Raw genomic sequence first — 22,125 nt, 5'->3', positions numbered from 1 at the left:
ATAAGTTTGCAAGGTGACAGATGACTACTGGAATTAGTGGGGTGATTATACTGTAAAGTATAAACATGCTGAATCACTATATTGTACACCTGAAACTAATATAAGCGATATAAGGTAGTATACCAACTACACTTACATTAAAAAAAAGTTTAATTTTAAAAAGATTCTAAAATGCACAACAGGTCTCACCATTATTAGCCAGAGCCTTCATGGTAACCTCCATCTGCGCGTACTCGTAGTTGAAGTTGATCTCACTGGACACCTCGCTGGAGGAGTCCCCATCTACGTCCAGCTGCTCAGAACTGGCATCGTTCTTCATGGAGGTGTCTTGGTCCTCATTCTCTCGGTCTGCTTTCTTTTTCTTCTTAGGTAAATTCAATCTTGGGGAAAAAGATTATTTTTTAAATAAAGATAACACATTAATTTCACTCATTAAATACTGGCACTTTCTAGATGCCAAGGGGGTATCATGTAAATATAAGGCAATTACTAGATCAGTTTACATTCCAGTAGTAGAAATAAAACACATATGCAAGTGCAAACAGTTACAACCCAGAGTGTGACACAAGGCCTCATGACTGTTACAAGCCAGGAAAAGTCACGAATGAAACAACACAGGACTCAAAATTTGCACAGCAGAAGTTGTGAGGGGTAATACTGAAAAGACCAACTTAACCCAAACTAGGAAGGCCTTGAATACTAAGCCAAGCCATGTACACTTGATTCAGTTTGAGAAAGAAAAAAATACAAATATTTCCCACACACTTTGTACCCCTCTACCCTCTTTTGCTTATAGGCCAGCTGATATTTTGATGACCGAAGAAGAGATAAATAAATAATAGTATAGGAATAAACTCTTCAGTCATCAAAATATCAGCTGGCCTACAAGCAAAAGATCTCCAAGAGTTCTGAGAAAAGTCAGTTTCATATCTGAAGCACAGTGACAAGAAGAGAAACAGACTAGAATTTTAATTTTATACAATACCCAGCCGTCCTTTCCTTGATAACACAACAGGAATTTTGTATGAGAAGCAATGTGTGCAGTCCCAGACTGATTCTTTCTTTCTCAGCCTCCCTCTCAGCCAGGCAGCAAATTCCAGCAAATGAGACCAAAGTGGAAGGCTGCAGGGGACGTGGACAAGACTTCCGGAGCACTGTGGCCTTCTTTAGACCACAGGGAAACATCACGACAATGACAAGACTTCTGCCATGACAGTTTTGAGGGGCTCAGCCAATGCCAACAACCATCTTCCTTTGGATTTTGCATTTTGTCAAAGAAACAAATTATCGACTTAAGTCACTATGGTCAAGTTTGCTGTTACTTGCAGCAAAAAAAAAAAAAAACAAAAACACCTTTTTTTATGAATAAGGAAACTAAAACCACTGCTTCTCCTATTTCAAAAAAACAAAAAACAAAAACCCCCAAACAAATAAAAAGATAAGCATGTCAGAAAAAAATTTAATGAATTTTTATACCACATGGTATAACAATCATCTTCCACTGAGAAATAAAAAGGAAAAATGTCTCAGGAAACTCGGTATTTTTCCTGAGTGTATCATTCACATTCCCTCGGGCTCAAACCATATAGTGAACAAACATATACACAGGGTAGGGCAAAAGCAGGTTTACACTTGTTTTTATGGAAAAGAGTAGATAATAATATAGGAATAAACTCTGTTTTGTGTACTCACAACTGTAAACCTACTTTTGCCCCACCTTGTATAAGTATATAATTATGGTGCACATAGCAAATATATACATACATTAACATGCAGAATATTTGTGGAGCTATGTTCAATTTTCAATACACATTCCTGTTTTAGAGTACGGCCTTCAACAACCTCCTGTAAGAGCCGTGAGTGATGTCATACCTGAAGAAGTGGTTGTTGCCCCACAATATCCTGTCCCCGTGGTGCAGCTGCACAGGGCTGGACACTGAAGAGCCATTCACAAATGTCCTGTGGGGAGAAGAGGCCTGACATGTAAATAGTGATTATCCTGCTGTCTCCTTTAATTCTCCACAGAGATCCAGTTACCAGGAAAAACAGAATACTCAAACCCCCAAGATAAAACCTGCCCTTGGTGAATTTTATTATTCATATCTCCTTCTTTGTGAATTTACCTAAAATGCTTATGGTACTAAGTATAATAATTATCCTGTTTATCGAAGTTCTCAATTTGGTATATAACATAATAAGGAGTAAGTATGGAACCATTAGAGCCAATAACAGAAAGATGGTAACAATATATGTTATGACTAAAACAAGTACGTCCAATCTCATGCATAAAAAGAGTCAGTCAACCAACTGGGCTCCAGATCTACAGATATCAGTAATAGGAAATGAGGCCAATGTCCAATTTTTCTGCCACTGGCCATAGTAAAACGTCCATACATTGTCAGTACACAGATTTGTCAGGCTGACTTGACTGCTTATCTTGACAATGGAGTTCAACAGAAGAAATGGTGGGTAGAAAAATGTTAAATGAAGAATTGGGAGAGGGCAGGAAGTAAACAGAAAATTATTCTTACCGCTATAATATTGATATTCCTAGAATACCAGTGTCATTACACCTCTCTCCTGCTGAATAACTCATTTGCTTAGATACAGGATAAAGGTCAAGTTCTTTAACTTGACATTAAAGGTCCAAAAAAGGAAGCTCCATACTCTGGTTTCTCTTCAAATCATACAACTCTTTTGCCTTTTACAAAAAAAGGAAGTCTTCTTCATTTCCTCCTTTCCCTCTCCCACTGAACTCTCAACTTCAGCAAAAACAAACAAACAAAAACAAACTTTATGTTCTGTCCACTAAACATGGCTGACTCTTCCTCCAAAGCCAGCTTCGCAGCAGTCCTACAAACTGAGATAGGGCTCCCATTCCTCTCCAGTCCCCCAGGTCCCGCTCAGCTCTCAAGGCCCAGTTTGATTTCTACTTCCTGTAAGAGGCTGCTCATCACTACAGCCTAGTGTCTTAGTTTCCTTAAGTTCCTAAAGCACTTTCCCGGCACTGTACTGTCAGTTATTTTTTTATATGTGCATACACACAAAGTCTTACTCTTTGTCTAGATATCACTTACCTGGTGGTTTTTTTATACCACCACCAGGTAAGTAACTGGTCTTTATACTCCTATGGGATTATTCAAGGTACAAGCTCAGAAAACACAGTCATGACAAGAAGGGACCTACTAAAATCAGCAGATTTTAGCCTTTATGATCCAGATTCCCTAAATCCAATGAGAAATTTAATTCAAGGCAAACACATACATAGCCTTATTTTAAAAAGCTACAGCAGTTAAGCCATGATTAGTAAATGAAAGCATGAATATAATAGTTCTCAAAGCACATTCAGCACAGGTCCCCAGAGAACAAAGCTATTTTTATAAGGGTTACTAACCTGCCCTTTTTCACTGCGTTGACATTTGTACTGACAATGAGCAAAACTGTTGGTGTTTCAGCACAAACCAAGGCAGTGGCGCCAAAATACCACCAGCAGTCACAGGCTCATTCACCGCCACACCCACACAATCGAAAACGAGTTCTGACTGCAAATGTCCTTGATAGAGCAGTAACAACCCTAATCTGTATCACATCTTCATCCTTGAGTGCACAACCTTGCATGCATTTCAGGTGACAAAATGAGAAGTGCACAAAAAAGCACTGTGTCGATACATGCCAAAGTATGGTGACTGTCTTGAATACGAGACATACACAAAGTGGTCTTTTGGCAGACATCTTCTTGAAAATAAACAAAGCCAGCCTGTCACTTCAAGGAAAACAACCGACAGTACTTGTTGCCAAGTGCAAATTGCAAGCTTTCAAGTGAAAATGAGAGTTTTGGGAAACTTGTGTCAATATCCTCAAACCAAAGACCACAGGATCATTCCTGCAGTTGAACGGGCTGGGTGGATCACTCATGCAGAGGGACAAGGCATGTCAGGGGAAGCAGGCTGTCAGCCGGAAGTGCTGAGAAGGGCCCGCGGCTGGAGGATCTGGAGGAGGGTCTAAGGAAGTGGGGGCCTCTCTATACAGGATGTTGTCAGAAAGCAGGAGTAATTCTTCAATGGGGTATGTAATAAACAGCATTGGGTGTTTTGTATTTGGCACAGTAACCTTGATTTTTCTCATTGCTCAAACAAAGTTATCATGTGGCCTGCTCTGTCTCACTCAGTCACACCCTCGGAGTAATCTTGTCTAAGTTCTGTTCCGTGAGGTGACTTAATAGGAAATAGCATGCCCTAGCTAGGGGGGCCAGGCCGGGAGTGCCAGGCCAGCTTCTGCCCTCTTTTTCTTTCTCAGTGGTATCCTTCACCGGGAGCTTGATAACTTCCCAATGTCTAAACTTTGGAGATGAAATTAGTGATGATGTTAATGATTTTTTAATATTAATCATGAAATGGATCAACATTCAGAAGATCAATGTAATTCAGTTAACCATCACCCGTAAGTTTAGACAGTTATCCAACAGGGCAGTAACAGTTTTATAGCTTAAGAAAACGAATTAACAAATATTTAATTAAATCACATTATGCCTCTTTGCTCATTCACTACTTACTGAGCACTTACATATACACTAGTCTTAGACTAAGTGCTAAAGATAGAGAATGCAAAAATAAAAAAGGTCCTCATCCTCAAGGAGCTAACAGTCCCAAGGGGTAATAAAGATCAATAGCCCATAAGAATACAATACAGTGTTAACCTAACAGGAAGCATAAGGTGCACTGGGAATATGTAGTGGGGGCCCCTTAATTTAGACCAAACAGGGAATCCCCAAAACAGAGCATGACAGAGGTAACCCTTGGAGGTCAGAGAGGAGTTAGTTGGCTAAAGAAATGGCAGAGGCAGAGATACAGGAGAAAAACAGGAGGGATGTAAGAAATTTTGTATTGAAAACAGTAGAAAGCCACGTGGCTGTACGGTGTGTAACACAAGAAAAAGTCGAGGGTGCTGGCAGGGGGTCCAGCTGCACTCATCTGATGAGGATCTGATGAGGGCCTTACTTAAATAAGGCTGTGGCAGTGGGTACAGAAAGGAAGACATGGGTTTAAGAGATACTAAAAAGTTAACAGGAAACTAACCAACTGGCTACCCTCATTAAGTGAACTTAAAAGCAAACCAAGCCCCGGCCAGGGAGCTCAGTTGTTAAAATGTCATCCCAACATGCCAAGACTGTGGGTTCAATCCCTGGTCAGGGCACATACAAGAATCAACCAACAAATGCATAAATAAGTGGAACAAATCGATGTTTCTCTCTCTCTCTCTCTCTCTAAAAAAATCAATAAATAAAACATTTTTAAAAAGCAAACTAAGGTCAAATGTCCTGTATACCATCTGCAACTGGTATACTTTTTTTGCTCTTAAAAATTATTGTAACACTAATTAAAGTACATTACCTGGTGTTCTTTTGAGGAGTCAGTATAACCTGGCCTTCTGGCATGATGTCTATAATACAGTGTTCAGGAAGAATTCCCATTCCACATAGCTGGATATCTTGGGAATTTGCTGAACCTATCAATGTATGATCCTACAAAGGAATCAGATTCACTGGTTAATACTGTATTATAACATGTATGCAAAGTGAAATCATCTGCTCTGAGCCCTATTACACTGATCCATTACCTTAGCCAAGAGATTTTTAAAGTGCACGGAACAGCATGGGGACTTTCTGGCTTTCTCTGAAACTCATTCTACAAATTCTACATCCTTTAAGGAATAATGTACCAAGTCGAGTTACACCCTTTAAACCAAAAAACTAGTTCTATTGTAATGTCTATACTATAATCATTATTTTCCATTGCAATCTTGATTCCAAGTACTTTATACCACTCTCAGGGCCATGAGCCATGTGTCAATGACAGATCAAAGATATCAGTCTGAAAAGTGCAGTTGCTAATGCTGCACATCACTTACCTGGTGTCTCAATCAAGGTAAATGAAATACAAATATAAAACATTATTCAAACACAAAGAATTTGAAAAGACTATAATTATTTTGTGAATCATATGGTCTCCCTAAACCTCAGAAAAGATACAATAGATGTGTTCTTGTTACTATAAACCACCCACCCACTCACTCAATTCTATGCACCTCCATCACCAGCATTACTTTTTGGCAGGTTGCTGAGAAAACTGATGTAAAAATCAAGCTCCCTCTTCTGAGCTTCAACATTTGACCGCCTGTCATGATTAAGTGTTGACATGACCTGGATGTGTCCTAGGGCACCTTCTCTTTCTACACAGTGAGGTCAGGGGTCAGACATGAAATACTTTAGGCTTTGTGAGTCACACGTAATACTCAGCTCTGTTCTTATAGTGTGAAAGCAGCCAGACAATACACAAATCAGTAAGAGTGGCTACTTTCCAATAAAACCTGATTTATGAGCACTTAAATTTGTACTTCATATCATGTTCATGTGCTCGAAATATTAAGATTCATTTGATTTTTTTCAACCACTTAAACAATGTAAAAACCATTCATGGCTGCTGGGACATATAAAAACTAGCAGGAAGCCAGATTTGGACTAGGCTGCAGACTCCTGACCACAGTGATCTCATCCAGTCCCCTGAGCTTTAAATACTGCCTACATGTCAATTAAATCACCAACCACGAACGACAGACTTTGGTTGCATTATTTTCCTACCTCTACTTCCACTACCCTAGTCTCAATCACCATTATTTCTTGCCTACCAGGAACAACTTGGATGTCTAAAGATATTTCAAAGTGAAAAGGCCAGAGCAGAACTGCTGCTCACCCCCAAAGCCCCACCACTGACCCAATGACTCTGTCCCCAGCAATAACGGCACTGCCACCAGCTAGTTAGTCAACTAAAAAGCTTAAGTGCTGTCTTCAAGTCCTCTCTACCCCTGAGGAGCCTCCCTCAGCCCCAGGTCAATCAGGAAAATCCTTACAGACTCTCCTCTCCAAAACATGTAAGGGATCAGCTCATTTTTCCCCACTTCTACCATCACACATCCCAGTCTCTTGCCTGGGTGAACATGGGAGCTGCCCACTATTCTTTCACTTCCACCCCCTCCAGTCCCATCTACTCCCATCATAACAGCTGATCATGTGATCCCCTATGTAAAATCCTCTGTCTATGACTTCCCTTTGAAGGTCTAATGAAGTCCAAATTCTTACCAGGTTTACAAAACACTCTAATCTGTGCACTCCCACCCCTCCCTCTCCTGGAGCAATACCCAGCCACATTGGCCTTTTACCTGTTCTTTGAGTACACTGGCTGGTTCTTCTGTCTGAAATGTTCTTCTCCTGATCTTGACCCTGGTGGTGTCTTACCAATTCCATCTCTGTTTTTACAGGTACACCCTCAGAGAGGCATATCCTAAACTGACAACCAGAAATTGCCACCCCATCACTTTCCTATTTGAATTCCCGATGTAGCTCTGACTGTGTCAGAAATGACATAGCTCTGCCATCTCCACAGCTAACATGGAAACTCGAGAGAAGACAGAACAGTCATACCCACCCCCACTAATACAGGCTCAGCACTTACAGGCATTAAAAAATATAAAAGAAAAATAAATGAACCATCATTTCCCTTAGCTTTCTTTTCAGACTCAAAGGAAGATGATTCTCTCCTCTTCTTTACAGGTAATACATCTAACTTTACTCTGCGTTCCAATTCTTCCCATCTCATCTGGCATCTCTATCTCATAACAAGGCCTCTTCCCCGCTAGTATTTTCACTTCCCCCTTTCTGGGGGTTTCTTCTCTCAGCAACACTGCAGTGGTGTTTCCAAGGAAACAAAGAGGTGGGATCCGGAAGCACCCTGTGATATCCTGTTCGATCCTCAGGGTATGTATGTAATACAGAGGACATTCCAGGCAAATGTCTACTGCTCACTATTAGCTGAAGCTTCCTGGCCAATCGCATTCCTCCCTAACCTGGAGAACAGGGCTTGACCCGGTTTAAACTACAAGTAATGCTTTTGTGACATTCAGTAACAGAATCTATTCCATGCCTATCTCCATTCCCCACTTGGGTTCCCTCTTCCCTTAAAAAAATGAAAAAGAAAAAAGAATCCAAAGAGAAAAAGGGCCCAAGACCACCTAAAAACAGGAAAGAGCCCCACTGCACTTGCCTGAGGCCATTTCTACATATAATCACTTTCCCCCTCCCCTGAGAAATTCTAGTAGAATTTCTAGCTGTACCTTTGGAATCCTTTTTTGTCCTGAGGGTAAAAGAGGAGAATAGCCTTGAACTATAGCCTAGATTGGAGCTTGAATGTAGAACCAACTCCTAATAACGCCACCCCAAGATTGCAGACAGGTTCATTCCCAGTCTTTGCCCTTATTCCTGTTTGCTTTGTATGAAATGCTCTTCTCCCTTATCTAAATATGAAATATCTTTCAACACTACAGAGTCTGGCAGAAGTAAGGCCTGCTTGAGTGTGACTAGTAGGGTAATAATATGGGCATAATAATTTATAGTTTTAATTTGAACATTTCACCTAAAATGTCATATGGTGTGCTTGAGCGTGACATTGTTGTTACAGAATTACATGCTTATAATTTTGTAATAAAAGATTTAGAATGAAATAAGGGCATTATTTGTACCGGACCCTGCACTTCTAAATTCATCTCCTCCTTGAAGGTTCGCTGTCAGCCAACACTGACCCTCTCTCCTCTGGGCCCTGACAACACTAGTACCTCCTCAGTTTACTACTGTGGATGAAAACATGGTTCTTCAACAAACCTGACCAAAAGTAACCTCACAAGCTGGTCTGATCACAGAATTCCTAGCTGGGCAGGTCATGGAGGGTAGTCACTCCAGGTCTATAAAAAAGGCTTATTACCTTTGCCCCAAAGCAAGCCCTGCCCATTGTTTTTGTGCATCTACATTAACACACCTTTGAAATGCCAGAGAAATCCTTTTTTCAGATCTTTCAGAGGGCGCGAGTAATCTTAACTATCCAGTACCTTGCCTTCTCCCACCTTCACGTTTTCTTCATTCCAAAGTATAAAAGAAATTTCAAAACTGTCATTCTGGGGAGCCCTGGAGATCTTGCCTCCAGGCATGTCATCCCTTGGCTCAAACAAACTCATCAAAATCCTCTCCAGTCTGGAGGTTTCTCAGGTCAACACTACCTACTGCAGTAGTGTTTTCAGACGGCAGCCTATGGGGACGCTCTCATCTTCTCCGACAGTGAGTGCCGTACACAGCACACAGTGGACGCTAAATATCTGCTGGTAGACTGAATTAAAAATTATCAGAGCTAAGATAGTAACTCAAATACATTATTGTCTAATTCAAATTCTAGAAGAAAAAATTCTATTTTTCAACAAATATACTGAGCACCTATTCTGAGCTAAGCACTGAGCCAGGACAGACAAAAGACAGACAAGATCCTAGTTACAGAGCTCACACTATATATGATGACTTAAACCTCTCATGTAAGGCTATAATCTATCCTAATCTGGATAATGATTTGCTGGAATTTCAAATATGAGGTTCTAAAAGCTCAACTCTGCCAAGGCCTTACTCCTTGATATTTAAACAAGTTAAACAATAAGCTTTTTGATGGTTCCTATAGTGTTCTCAACACTGCAATAAAAATAATGAAGAGGAAAAAACATTATGGAGGTTTATCAGTAACTAATCAGTAAATAAATTCTGTGAAGGTACAGGCAATCATAAGCTTAGGAGTAACTAATCAGTAAAATACCAAATATTAACTGTGATCATCTCTGTGTGTTTGAATTTGGATGCTAACTTCCCACCCCGTTCTTTTTTCTAATATGTTTTCATAGAACTTTTTAGGAAAAAAAGTGCTTCACTACCACAGTATTTTTAAGGTAAAGGGAGCAGCTCTTCCCTCTGGAAGCTTGGCTCCCACTGGGATTAACCTCCACATTCACCTCACAGCTCCAGGCAGACTTGCTTTGCACCAGAGAGGGCAGGACCATAAAAATAATTGTGCAAGGAGATCTTAATAAGCAATGGGAAAACCTGCGATTATTTTGTGACCTTTAAAAGTGTCTGTGAAAACATTAAGGATTCTCTTATTGTTATAATGTAGAGGGAGATGAAAAACAGTTAAGCATGTTTATTTAGTATGCTATAATTTAGGACATTAGAAACACTGACATTTAAAGCATCTAATTTCTTTGTTAAAGTTTATCCAGAGTTGTCTGAACAGTGCTGGCCATCTTCTGCACACACAGTAAAATAGGGAATGAGATTATTTCCCAAGCCTTGGCACACTGTCGTACTCCTTTCTAAGCTTCTATCACTTTGTCCTTTGTGCTTTTAGTGTTGCAAAATATCTGCAGGAGCTCCTTATCTGAGTGTTGTCTTGAGACATCCTTATTTTTATCATCACAACCACTTTCATTGTTTACCTCAATAAGTTCACCTTCACTGCGCTCCTCTGGCTATGCAGCTAGAATCTCGCTACTGGCAGCAGTATCAACATTATTTACTAACTCCTGGAACTAGAATTTGTGTATATTAGAACTATGCAAAGCAAGGACTGCCTATAATGCAAATAAATTCCAAAATTATCTTGTGACTTATGTTCTATCTATGGTTTGGCCACCAAACCTTACTGCTGCCAGTTCTAGACAGAACAAATAAATGGAGGATTCTGTTCTGGATGAATCCAACTTGCATACAACTTGGAACTAGAAAGAACATCAGAGATATTTTAATCCAGCGCTCTCACTTTACAAATGGATTGCCAAAAGTCACCCAGAGATGTGAAGTCATCTGTCCAGCATCTCAACTGACTTAAAAATTTGAAAGCAAAAAAACCAAAATGCTCAGCCTCCGAATTCCTCATCCCACATCATGATACAGCTTTACTGAAGCAAGAGCTGTTGTTGCACTGAGATCATCCTTCTGAATGTGCTTGGTCATGAATACACTCTTGTCCTGGGGTTAGCTGGGACAGTGAAGAAACCAACACTGCCTCAAATTCGGCCAGAGCAGGGCTGACCACACAGTCTGAAACAGAAGCCTGACACCTCCACACAATATGACCAGAAATATTTTGACTCCCCTCCAAAAGTCTTTAAATAGTGTCTTTGTTTAACTTTTTAGTTAAGGAACAGATATGAATCAGATTTTCTCTTGTTGGGTGTCTGTGTTTGTGTGTTCCAATTTGAAATTTGCCACATCGGAAAGAGAAAGAATTCATAGTTCTGAGAAACAAAAAGGGCAGGATATTTAAGTCCTATTCTAACACTGCACCTCTCCTAAACCATGTAAATATCTGCAGCTAAATTTCTAACAGAAAATGCTAGCAACATTGTCTAGAAGCACATAAGTAATGTGATAAAATATGCAATATATATTTTTTCAACAGATAAGAATAATGCACATAAGGTACCACAGAGAATATCAAATATGAGTATGATATGTGGAATATTTTATATTTGTACAGTGCTTTGGTTTATACAGTGCTTCTATATGTACAATCTCATTTAATCCTAACCGGAACTCTGTGAGGTAGCCAGAGAAAACTCCCATTTATAGAGGAAGCATCTGCAGAGGAGAGCAAAGGACTTGAGATTGGACTTGAGACTGAACATCTGTTACACAGTGATATGGACTAGAAACACAGGGCAACTCCCTCCTACTCTCAGTACCTGAGAATGCACACAACTGTAAGTATCAAAGACACAATTTAACTCACAGAGTAAGAAAACATGCTATTAAAAATTACACCAAGCAATTATGCTGGATAACTTTGACAAAAACTGGGAAACTAGCCAATGAGTCATGAATTCTTTAATCTCTTTAGAAATGAAACCACACAATTCTCTCATTTTAAAGCCGTTTCCAACTTTACCAGCTCATTATCTTTACTTTCCTAGTCACCTTAGTTAAACCCACATGTAGTATGAGGGAGAAAATTCTTCTCCTAACATTTATTAACCTCCCATTAAAATCATATAGTCCATTATATAATTAATTTATGCTCTGAGCTTAGTAAAAAGTTTTGGGTAGCATCTCATAAATTTAGGTAGTCTCGGGATTTATGAATTTTTCTCTTGTCTTCCTATAACCTACTAGTTATAGCTTTCAGTGTCTACCATTATTTGTTGTTCTCCTTTTCCACACTCTGACCCTCCCAATATTTAAAAAATTTTTTTAAAAAGATCCTCTTTTATTTTTAAATTTTATTTATTTATTTATTTATTTATTTATTTATTTATTTTTTGAGGGATAAATAGGGAGGGAGAAAGAGAGGGAAACAACAACATGTGGTTGCTTCTTGTGTGCCCCCCACTGAGAACTGGCCTGTAACCCAGGCATGTGCCCTGACTGGGAATCGAACCTATGACCCTTTGGGCACTTGATCCATTGAGTGACACCAGCCAGGGCCCATTCTTTTTTTATAATTTGATAATCCAAATTTTTAAATTTTCCTAGGAGTTAGTGGAAATACAAATTTCACATCAAGTGGTTATACAAATGACTGTCTTTAAACATTTCCTCTTAGGAGCCAACAAACCATACACAAAAAGGCAGGTTTCATATAAACCATAAAAGCTTTAGTCTACTAATGAGTCAGTTTTAAAAGTCATTCCTTAAGCTTTAAAGTTATCTGCTTAAGTCCCTGATATAAATTACATTAAACAATAGTAGTTAAGCTACTTAATTTGTTAGAAATAAGTCAGAATATCATTTTTTATATTATAAGCTTGAACGACATCACTCAAAAACTAAAAAGAAAAACTATTCCAGAAACTCAAGATTTTTCTATACTTAAGCTTATTCAAAGAAAAACAATTGGCTAATTCATTATTTTGAATAAGTGTGGTTCTCCAAGTTCTAAAAAAAATGCTGTGAAACACTGTTCTATTTCATGGCAGGAAATACAGCAAAGCCTATTACTTCACCTTTAAATAGTAAACTAGAAGTTCATTCAAAGCAGGATCAGCATTCAGATTAACAAGGAAACACTTATCATCCCCAACTTTAATTCCAGAAGATTGAAGAGATATTCCGAGGCTCTCCAGTTGTTTCTGTCGCTCCTGTAAATGCATCAGAGAAGTATTAACTCCACAGCTATCGACATAAGGAAATATGAAAGGTCTTATGTTAGAGTAATTATTGAATAAGTTCATAATTCAAATATGTTAGTAAATATGTTACATTACAGTATTATAGATTATTACCTTTTTCTTTCCAAACTATATAATGTTATTTTGTTGATGAATACTTTTCCATTTTGAAAAATAATGCCATTACAAATAACTACCAAGTATACTACTGAGCCCTCAATTTCCATTCTTGAAAATATCTAACATCTTGAATTCATCTTTCAATCATTTAATTCTGTACTTGTGAACAAATGTACACTTGTTTTACTCTACTGTAATGTTTCTGAAGAGCCAAGTTCTCAATACACTCTCCTGTTTGGTATCTCGGTGACTCCCCCGCCAGGATGAAAGCCCAATTCCCTCAACAGAGTGCACCAGGCCCTTCACTCTGACCCACTTAATTTATTCCCATCTGCACATCATGTCATTCCTGCTTGCAAAACCTGTGCTACAGTCGTATGGGACATCGTCCAGGTCCCTGAAAGAGTCGAGAATGTTCTCTTTAGCTTAAGAGGCTGTACACCTGTATTTTCTAGCTGGAGCATACTTGTTCTCACACTTGGTAATAGTTAACTTGCCCATTTCTCTATGCGGACATGAATCCCATCTATCTACTGTGGCTTTGAAGTACAATGCATAACACAGAGTGAGCACTCAAAACGTTGGTCTTATAAATTTATCAAAACAAAACTTACATATGCATTCAAGTACTATTTTCATAAGGACATGAGCCTTTCTTCCTCTTGAGGCACTTTTTTTACTGCATTTAAAAGTGCTCAGCCTAGGCCCCAACTCACGCGTGTAAGCAATAAATATTGGCTGTTATTATTTGGAAGAACAAACTAAGGCCAATGAGCAGAAATAAAAGAATAAAAGACTTGTATTAAATAGCTACAGTTAGAGCTGAGCGACCACAGACTAGACTGCTTGAAGGGGCACTGGGCTGCGCAGCAGCACACACAGGTCGAAAGCAGAGGCTGCATGAAGCATCTGACAGGAAAGCCACAGTGGAAGTCCTGTGTGACCTAGTTGGAGGTCACAGGATTCTCTCCAAACATTAATGTGCCCACCCCAACATCTCACAACTCTCCTTATATTAACATTTAAAAAACGAGAGACAGTTACCGCAGATTTAGGAATTTCGTATTACTTTTACTGAGTTGTCACGGGGAAACATACATCTCATAGCCTAATACCTAGTAGTAATAATTTTGTGGTCTGGGTGCGTTTCCTCAGGTGTACAAAATCCTTAATAGAACTGGATGTTCAGAGCCAGGGACTACAAAGTAGCTATTTCATTAAAAACCTTTCTCATGGCCCTAAAAATTATTTATTACATAATGAATAATTAATTGTAATTATGTCTTTTTTTATCCTTCACATAAACTTTGTAAAGTATAAACTCTTAGCTCTAGATTCTGATTAGTGGTGCTGGATTTGCCATCTTCAAAGCAAAAACTAACAAGAACCAGAAGCACCACCTGAACTGCCACACACAAACTGCCATGCGGTTTCTCTCTAGGTCGAGAACCACGAACCTGGGCAATCTCCTCCGTAGTCCTTAATTTCTCCTCCCAGGTCACGGTCATTTCCTGGATTAGCTTCTCTGATTCTTCCAGCCGCTCTTTTAGCTCTGGAGATTTCATTGCCTATAAGCAAAATGTTTATTTCATGAACTGTCCATACAATACACTGAAGAAAGAATTAGATAAATCCAGAAAAACAAAAATAACAATCTATGTCCTCTCACTCAGGTCTCTGATCTTCCTAAGTCATAAATGACTGTCGCTGACCCACAGTGACCCCACTGTGTGGGTCCCATGAACAAACCCAGCCATCCAAGATGCGTCTGAAAGGAAGACAACTTTTTCATTTTGACAGTTCAAATTACGAAGGGCTTATTTTTTAAGTCCCAATCAGTCATATATCTAAAGTCATACGTGATTCACCCTAGTCTTTACTGATGACTTCAGGTATTAATTCAAGTACCTAGACTAAATTTGTACGAGTTGCAAACTAGCTGGGGTTATTAATATCAGGAACACAGAAACAAAATTTCAAAGTCTCCTGATGAACTTGAAAATTATCACTATAAAAACAGGATAAAATTCAACAGGCAAAAAATGACTGGGATCACTGTTTGGACCATGTATTTTACCAACAGATGACCAGAAAACGTGGTTCGACAAACAAAGGACTGCAGTCCCAGTCCCAGGAAAGGGTCCCGCAGTGCTGGCAAACCGTGGGAACAGAAAGGCTAATGAAAGCAGGAATCATGCTGCTGCTATTTTATTCCTCTTTTGACAAGAGGATGAGCATCCAGTTGCAGGTGAGAACTGTGTAGGTTTCAAACTCAGTAATGGAACATAAATACCACAATAGAATGTTCAAAGAATAGTGGAAAGCGAATCCCACTAAATAGATGGGCACTGCTGGTATAAAATGTATTTTCTACAAACCAAATTGAGCCACAACATGCACAACTAGATTAAGGTGTGCAAGTCCTCCTTAACACTTCCATTCTGACTCCAACCACTAAGCAAATTATACAAAAATCTATTTAATTCTTCTTCCAAGTAGCCTGTGCCCACTCTCTACCATTTTCTACACACTAAAAATAAATTATATACATCTTTTCAAATGTCTCTTTTACTCTCCCTTGTTCTATTACACCTCTTCTCTCTAGTCTGCTGCCTATACTGTGGAATAAAACGTTCTCTAAATTCTCTTTATTCTTTCCTCCCATTCAATCCTTTAATACCTGTAATAACTCTCTAAATTCCAATCAGGACAATCTATCTTCCTTTACTTATTACTCATCTCAAATTTCTCTTCCTACAGGAAATTCAAAAATTTTAAGTAAATTACTCATCACTGTCAGCTAAAGGGGAAAAATATTCAAGTTCTAGCTTAACTAGATTTTCCTAGACCCATAAAGCATTGCTCGGCGGTGCCTTATACCTCTGCTTTGGTTAGCTGCTCTCGGAGTTTCTCTACTTCTTCCCTCAGATCCCGGATAATTCGTGCATTAGGATCCTCATTCACCACAGCGTGGTTCACGATGTTCTTGGCGCGATCTGCGTACCGCAGAGTTGAAAGGGTCTCGTCATAGTTATCAGCTGCCGGACTCACGGTAGCTACCATTGCCGTCTTACTGTTACCACCAAGACTGTCCTAGAGAGGTAGAAAGTCAGCAGCATTTCATAGTTGGAAGAAAACATTCTATGAGAAGGTTGAAGCCAGAAATTGTAAAACAACATCCCACAGTCAAACACACATTTAAGGGCAAGGTCAGGACTAAAACACAGGTACACTGACTCCCTGTCCCATGTGTTTTGTTGTTCCTTCTCTGCCGAGCTACTTTTCTGCAAAAGGGAATTTTGGTTTTGAAAACGGACAGAGAAATACAACAAAATCTACATTTATTTTAGTTTAATAAAATTTAATTTTAAGTCAATTTGTTCTCTTTTAACAGATAACATGATACCACACAAGTCAGCAGACTACTCAGAATTTAAAAAACAGTAATTTCTTAAATGCCTAAAAAATCTTCCTTAGAGGAACTGAACAATCATGATATTATTTATCTGACCAAAGAATGATACCTACAACCCTCTCCAAACACCACGTACGTGGGATCTCCGAGAAGCCTAAATTATAGCCCAGAAAGTGTTGTTCTTACAAGTTATCAAGCCCCTTGCAAAATTTTTAAAAACATAATTATACCATAAAAAGGTACAATTACATTCTTATAAAAACAAAAGCTACATTGAGGGTGTTTTCATTTTATTCCCTCTGACACCACTTCAAAAACCACTAAAGCAGGCTTCAGGTTCTACATGACCACCTCCACAGTCCAGCCAAGGGTGCTGAACAATAGTTATGCATCTTCATCACATCAGAACTGCAAAGTAGAGCACAAGGCTTTAGCCCAGGCTCCAACAAGTTCAAAATGCTACTGTCACCTGAGAATACTGAAAATAACTAACTACAGCTCCAATTACAAAACCAGACTTGGGGAGTCAATCCACCCCCACTCCACTCCACCACACAAGGGCCGTGGCAGGCCGCCTCCAAGATGGCCCTGATGACTTCCACCTCCTGGTAGTCCCACCCCTGGGTCACCCTCTTCCCTTGAGTGTGGGCAGGGCTTATTTATTTGCATCTAAGAAGCAGAACACAGCAGAAGTGATGGTAAGTCACTTCTGATTATAAAAAGACTGTAGTTCTGCCATGGATGTTGTCTCTCACCAACGCTATGAGGTGAGGTGGTCCTCTGCAGGAATAAGTTTGGAAACAGCTTCTGAAGCCTGCCAACAACTACTTAGGTGAGCAGATCCAACCCTAGTCATGCCTTGTGATAACTGCAGCCCCAGAAGACACTTTGATCGTAGCCACGTGAGAGACACCAGCCAGAACCACTTAATTAGGCTTCACCCAGAATCCTGACCCACAGCAACTGTGAGATGATAAATGACTGTGTTTCCACCTGTTACAGTTTAGGACTACTATGTTGTATAGCAAGAGATAACTACTTATACACTAGTATACCATCCCAGGATGAGAAGAATTACCCAAAAGAACAGATTCAATACACTCTTTCAGTAAGAGAATATCACTGAATATAGTCCCAAGATTAGAAAGGATACTTGAACAGGCCAGTAAGCCAACATTACCTTTGGACAACATTAACCGATACAAAATTTTTACTTTTGAAGATACAAAGTTTTTCCAGTATCAATGCATCTAAAATCTGTTTGAGCAATCTGTGATTTACACAATCTTTGTGCATAGACTTTACTTAGTCCTCAGCCTTTGATGAATTGGATTATTAGTATTCCCATTTACCAATGAAAAAACAGAGGTTTGTTCTGACAAAGAAGGTGAAATACTTTGCCTAAAGATCCAGAACAGTGAGTAAATTGAACAATATTCTAGTCCAACTGTATTCCGTCTTCAAGTCCAACATGACTCCCGCTCCCCCGCAGCTACCACCAGTAACAGAGTAACAAACATCACTTGGCAACAGATGGAGTTCAGACCCAAGGAATAAGGAAGGTGACCTGACACCTTCCCAGATTATTTTGTCCTAGTGCCAGAAACAAAATAATTCCTTGGGTATTCCTAACTGTTCAATATAATCACAGACAATATGTCCACTTATTCATGCATTACTGAAATTTTGGTTTTCCACAGTCAACATAGCTAAGATCATTTTGTCTTTGAAGAAAATGCACTTCAATGCATGAAAAGGAAGGAAATGTAAGTAATCTGGGTTTTAGAAAGCAGAAGCTATGTCTGTGAAGCCTGTATGGGTGTGTTTCACTCTACTTCTAGACGCTGACCTTACATTGTTGGTGCCCCACTTTGGCAACTTCCAGAAAAATGTCAAGGAAGAATCCCATGCACATTAGTGGAATTCCAATGCCATATATAAAGACCACAGGAATTGCATCTCAAATGGCAATCCAGTTCACCAGCAGTGCCGTGGAGGAGCGCTGCCCTCCCAGAACCATGCGTTCCCTTAGCCCACATAAACAGCAAATGCTACTGGGCACAAGGGAATGTGTAACAACAAGCAGCAAAGGAGAAAAGCATGAGCATTGTGCTTCAATTTGTGCTGAGGAAAGGAAACCTGGCAAACAACAAATCCTTGATATTTTAAAAGCCCTTGTGCATGAGCAGTAACAATATGCTTATATTCAGAAATGGCCTCAGGCCTTAGCAAAAAGGAAATGGCAACAAAAGACCTGGCACTTATTCAAGGAGAAAGTATAAAGCTTCTTGTTTACTCTTTAATTGTTTCATTAGGCAAATCAGCTGAGCTTTTGTCTTGAATGTAGCAACTGCAAATTAAATGGACCTAGGAAAGATATTTAATTTTGGAAGTCAGAACTGTTTAAAGCTGAAAACTCTTTGAAGTCATTTAATCAAACGATTTCCTTTTACAGAAGAGAAATTGAGACCAGGGAAGAATGACGGACTTACCAAAGGTCATAACGTTAGTTCAGAGTAGAACTGAAATGTCCATTCATTCAGCTTCTCATGGAGTTTACCTTAGAGGGTGATGCTGGTGACCAAACACTGTATGATAAGAACTGAAGTGGGGATAAATACAACGTGGTCTGGGAAAACAGAGAAAAAGCAGAATGCCCCACCTTGACAGTTTAGAGAAGATTCCCACAGAAAGTGGCATTTGAGACCTTAAAACAAATAAGCATCACCCATGTAAAGGGGGTGGGAGAGCAGTGTAGGAGGAAACTGAGGAGAGGAGGAAGATTGTCCTAAAGTAAGAGCAAAGTCCTAGAAGTCACTTAACTGGAACTGATAATGTCAAGAGCAGAAGATGAATAATGAGAAGTAGGGAGTGGTCAGACTACAAAGGGCCTAGTAAATCACAAGTCACTAAAGAATTTGGACTTGATTGTAAGGGCTTCTGGACAGTTATTAAAGAAACTCAAGTTTAAAAAGTATATGAATTTAGAAAGAAATCGCAACCTCATTTTAAAGAACAAAATGGACTAAGAAAGCTTGAGAGATGTCCTGGCTAGTGTGGCTCAGTGGACTGAGTGCCAGCCTGAGAACCAAAAGGTCACCAGTTCAATTCCCGGTCAGGCACATACCTGGGTTGCAGGCCAGGTCCCCTGTAGGGGGTGCACAAGAGGCAACCACACATTGATGTTTCTTTCCCTCTTTCTCCCTCCATTCCACTCTCTCTCTAAAAATAAATAAAATTTAAAAAATACAAATCTGATAAATGATGAGCACATTTACAAGTTTAATACAAGTTACACTGGAGAATACCAGGATCATACCAGGTCAAACAAAGATCAGGGAGTGTTAGACTACTTAAGAATTAAAAGAAGGAGAAAGTAATAGGGACATGAAAGCCATTTTAAAGGAGAACAATTTTTTGTAACAATGGATTCTGAGAGCCCTTCAGGAGAGCTGTTTATACCCCAAAATACATTTTGCAAAAATTCCCCTACTTAACACCTTGCTGTAAAAGTCAAACAAAATAAAGGTCACGTAATTTTTCAGAAAAAAAAAGACAAAAATCAAGAAAAGTATTCCTTTCTTTAGCCTGAGAATTAGCATACAGAAATAACAATTTTAACCTAATTTTACTAAACACAAGGTAAACTGAACTTTTTAAGAAAGTGTTTTGTTTTATCAAGTTCAACTCTTTCCAATAGTTTCTTTCTATCAATGCTTGGTAACAGTCAAGTGCTTCTCCTAATCACAAGAAAACCTTTGATAACCTTCTTCCCAGGCAGCAAAGCCCTGGATTCCACCCTTGTTTCTGTCTCCAGTGCCTCACGTGCAAAACGGGAACACCACGTTTACCTCCTGAGACTGACCGAGGTAATGCGCACAAAGCACTTAGCATGGCCCATGTTTCTCCCAGAACAAGCACTCCTGGCCTTCGGCCTATAAAATGGCCACGAAAAATCACCTAGGTCATTGTAACTGTGTTAACTAACACAAGATATTTCTTATTATATATATAGCACTTTCTTATTATTTATATAGCACTTAGCACTTCAGTCCATAAATGGTCCATAAATGGTCCATAAATGGACTGAAGTAGCAACACAAACAACAGGACAATGAATATTTTGTCTTTAAAATCAAACACATCCAGGGAATAATCATGAATGATCAGGAAATGTTTCTGTGAAAAGTTTGAGGACAAAATAAGCATCTTATTGAGATTTCTTAAGGAAATTAAACAACTGAGATTAATTGTTATGAGTTTAATTATTAGTTCCTGAAGATCAGTACAATGATTTCCTTGGTAGTAAAATGTTTTGTAGTATCCCTTCAATTCAAGGTTTATTCAGAATTGGGTGAAAGAGATGAAGGGATTAAGAAGTACAAATTGGTCATTACAAAACAGTCATGGGGAAGTACAGTACAGCATGGGGAATATAGTCAATAACACTGCAATAAATACATATGGTGTCAGGTGGGTACTGGATATACCAGGGGGAACACTTTGTAAAGTATGTGATTGTGTAACCAGTGTGTTGTGCACCTGACACTAATAGAAAATGGTACTGACTATAAACTGTAATTGAAAAATAAAATTTAAAGTTCTTTTTTTTTTTTACAAAATTCCTTTGTTTATTCTTTTAAATTTCAATTTTACTGCAGTTTGACCAAAGGAAGCAATGTACCCAATTTTCTGCTGTGGCAAATTACACTTAATAAAGCAAGTTCAGATGGTGTGCAGAGTTTTGGAACATAAACTTGAATACCAGAAACTCTTTAAGAGGGTGTTGAAAGTAGAAAAAAATTCTACTCCCTTTACAAACACATCCAGGGAATAGTCATGAATGATCAGGAAATGTTGCTGATCACAGTTCTCTAAACATGCCACAGACTAAGTCAAACTTGTATCCTCTACTAAGCTAGTTGGGGACCTTTGCTTAACTCATCTTTATATTCTCAAACCCTGCCACTGTGAGTAATAGCTGTATAATACATAAGTATTGATCAATGAGAAAATAAGCTATCACAAGACTAAATAGGGTTCATGAAATTATTTCTCCATTTTGAATAGAAAAAATCGTAAAAAAATATTCTGTCCCAGGTTGGCCACTCTGTAAGGAGTTAAACTGTCACTAGATTGCACACCCCCAGCTCCCGGGCCAACACCCAATTCACCAAGGCTAAGGGAAACCTGGGAATAACCTCTTTTCCCCGAACTCCAATTACACGTCATTACTCTCACTCCTATGGAATCACTAATTCACACTATGGTATTTTATGTAAACATTGTTCCTTTATTAGACTCTAAGCAAGTAAATGGCAAAGAGTGTTTTACACTCCTTTATGTTTTCCTCAACATTTCATACAGTTTATTTTTCCTTCTCATTTCCATTTCTCTCACTGACATGAAATCAGGCAATGAACAACTCTGTGACCTACTCTGTATTCTTAAACAATATCTGTAAAAAGCTAAAAGCAAATTAAAATAATCGTGAGTAGTTTTGAAGTTGAACAGAAATACCAAGTCCAAAACGTCAGCCAAACAAGGGGAGTGGGTGAGAAAGA

The 22,125-nt window shown here is 39.0% G+C and overlaps 1 protein-coding gene across 2 annotated transcripts in view; it reads right to left on the bottom strand.

The window, feature by feature from the left end:
* Window positions 1–22,125, bottom strand: part of KIF13B (kinesin family member 13B) — a 174,908-nt gene that overhangs the window by 79,919 nt on the left and 72,864 nt on the right. For both annotated transcript variants that reach the window (XM_053658474.1, XM_053658475.1), the window contains exons 11-16: window positions 16,027–16,239; window positions 14,604–14,714; window positions 12,862–12,996; window positions 5,391–5,521; window positions 1,873–1,959; window positions 190–380 (exon numbers count right to left, since the gene is read on the bottom strand). In XM_053658474.1, coding sequence (XP_053514449.1) covers window positions 190–380; window positions 1,873–1,959; window positions 5,391–5,521; window positions 12,862–12,996; window positions 14,604–14,714; window positions 16,027–16,239 — 868 coding nt within the window. The remainder of the gene's footprint in view (window positions 1–189; window positions 381–1,872; window positions 1,960–5,390; window positions 5,522–12,861; window positions 12,997–14,603; window positions 14,715–16,026; window positions 16,240–22,125) is intronic.

The sequence above is a fragment of the Artibeus jamaicensis genome, unplaced genomic scaffold (assembly GCF_021234435.1).
Source record: "Artibeus jamaicensis isolate MK-2021 breed Jamaican fruit bat unplaced genomic scaffold, CSHL_Jam_final scaffold_537, whole genome shotgun sequence".
Taxonomy (NCBI): Eukaryota; Metazoa; Chordata; class Mammalia; order Chiroptera; family Phyllostomidae; genus Artibeus; species Artibeus jamaicensis.
This window is presented reverse-complemented; position numbering and strand designations above follow the sequence as displayed.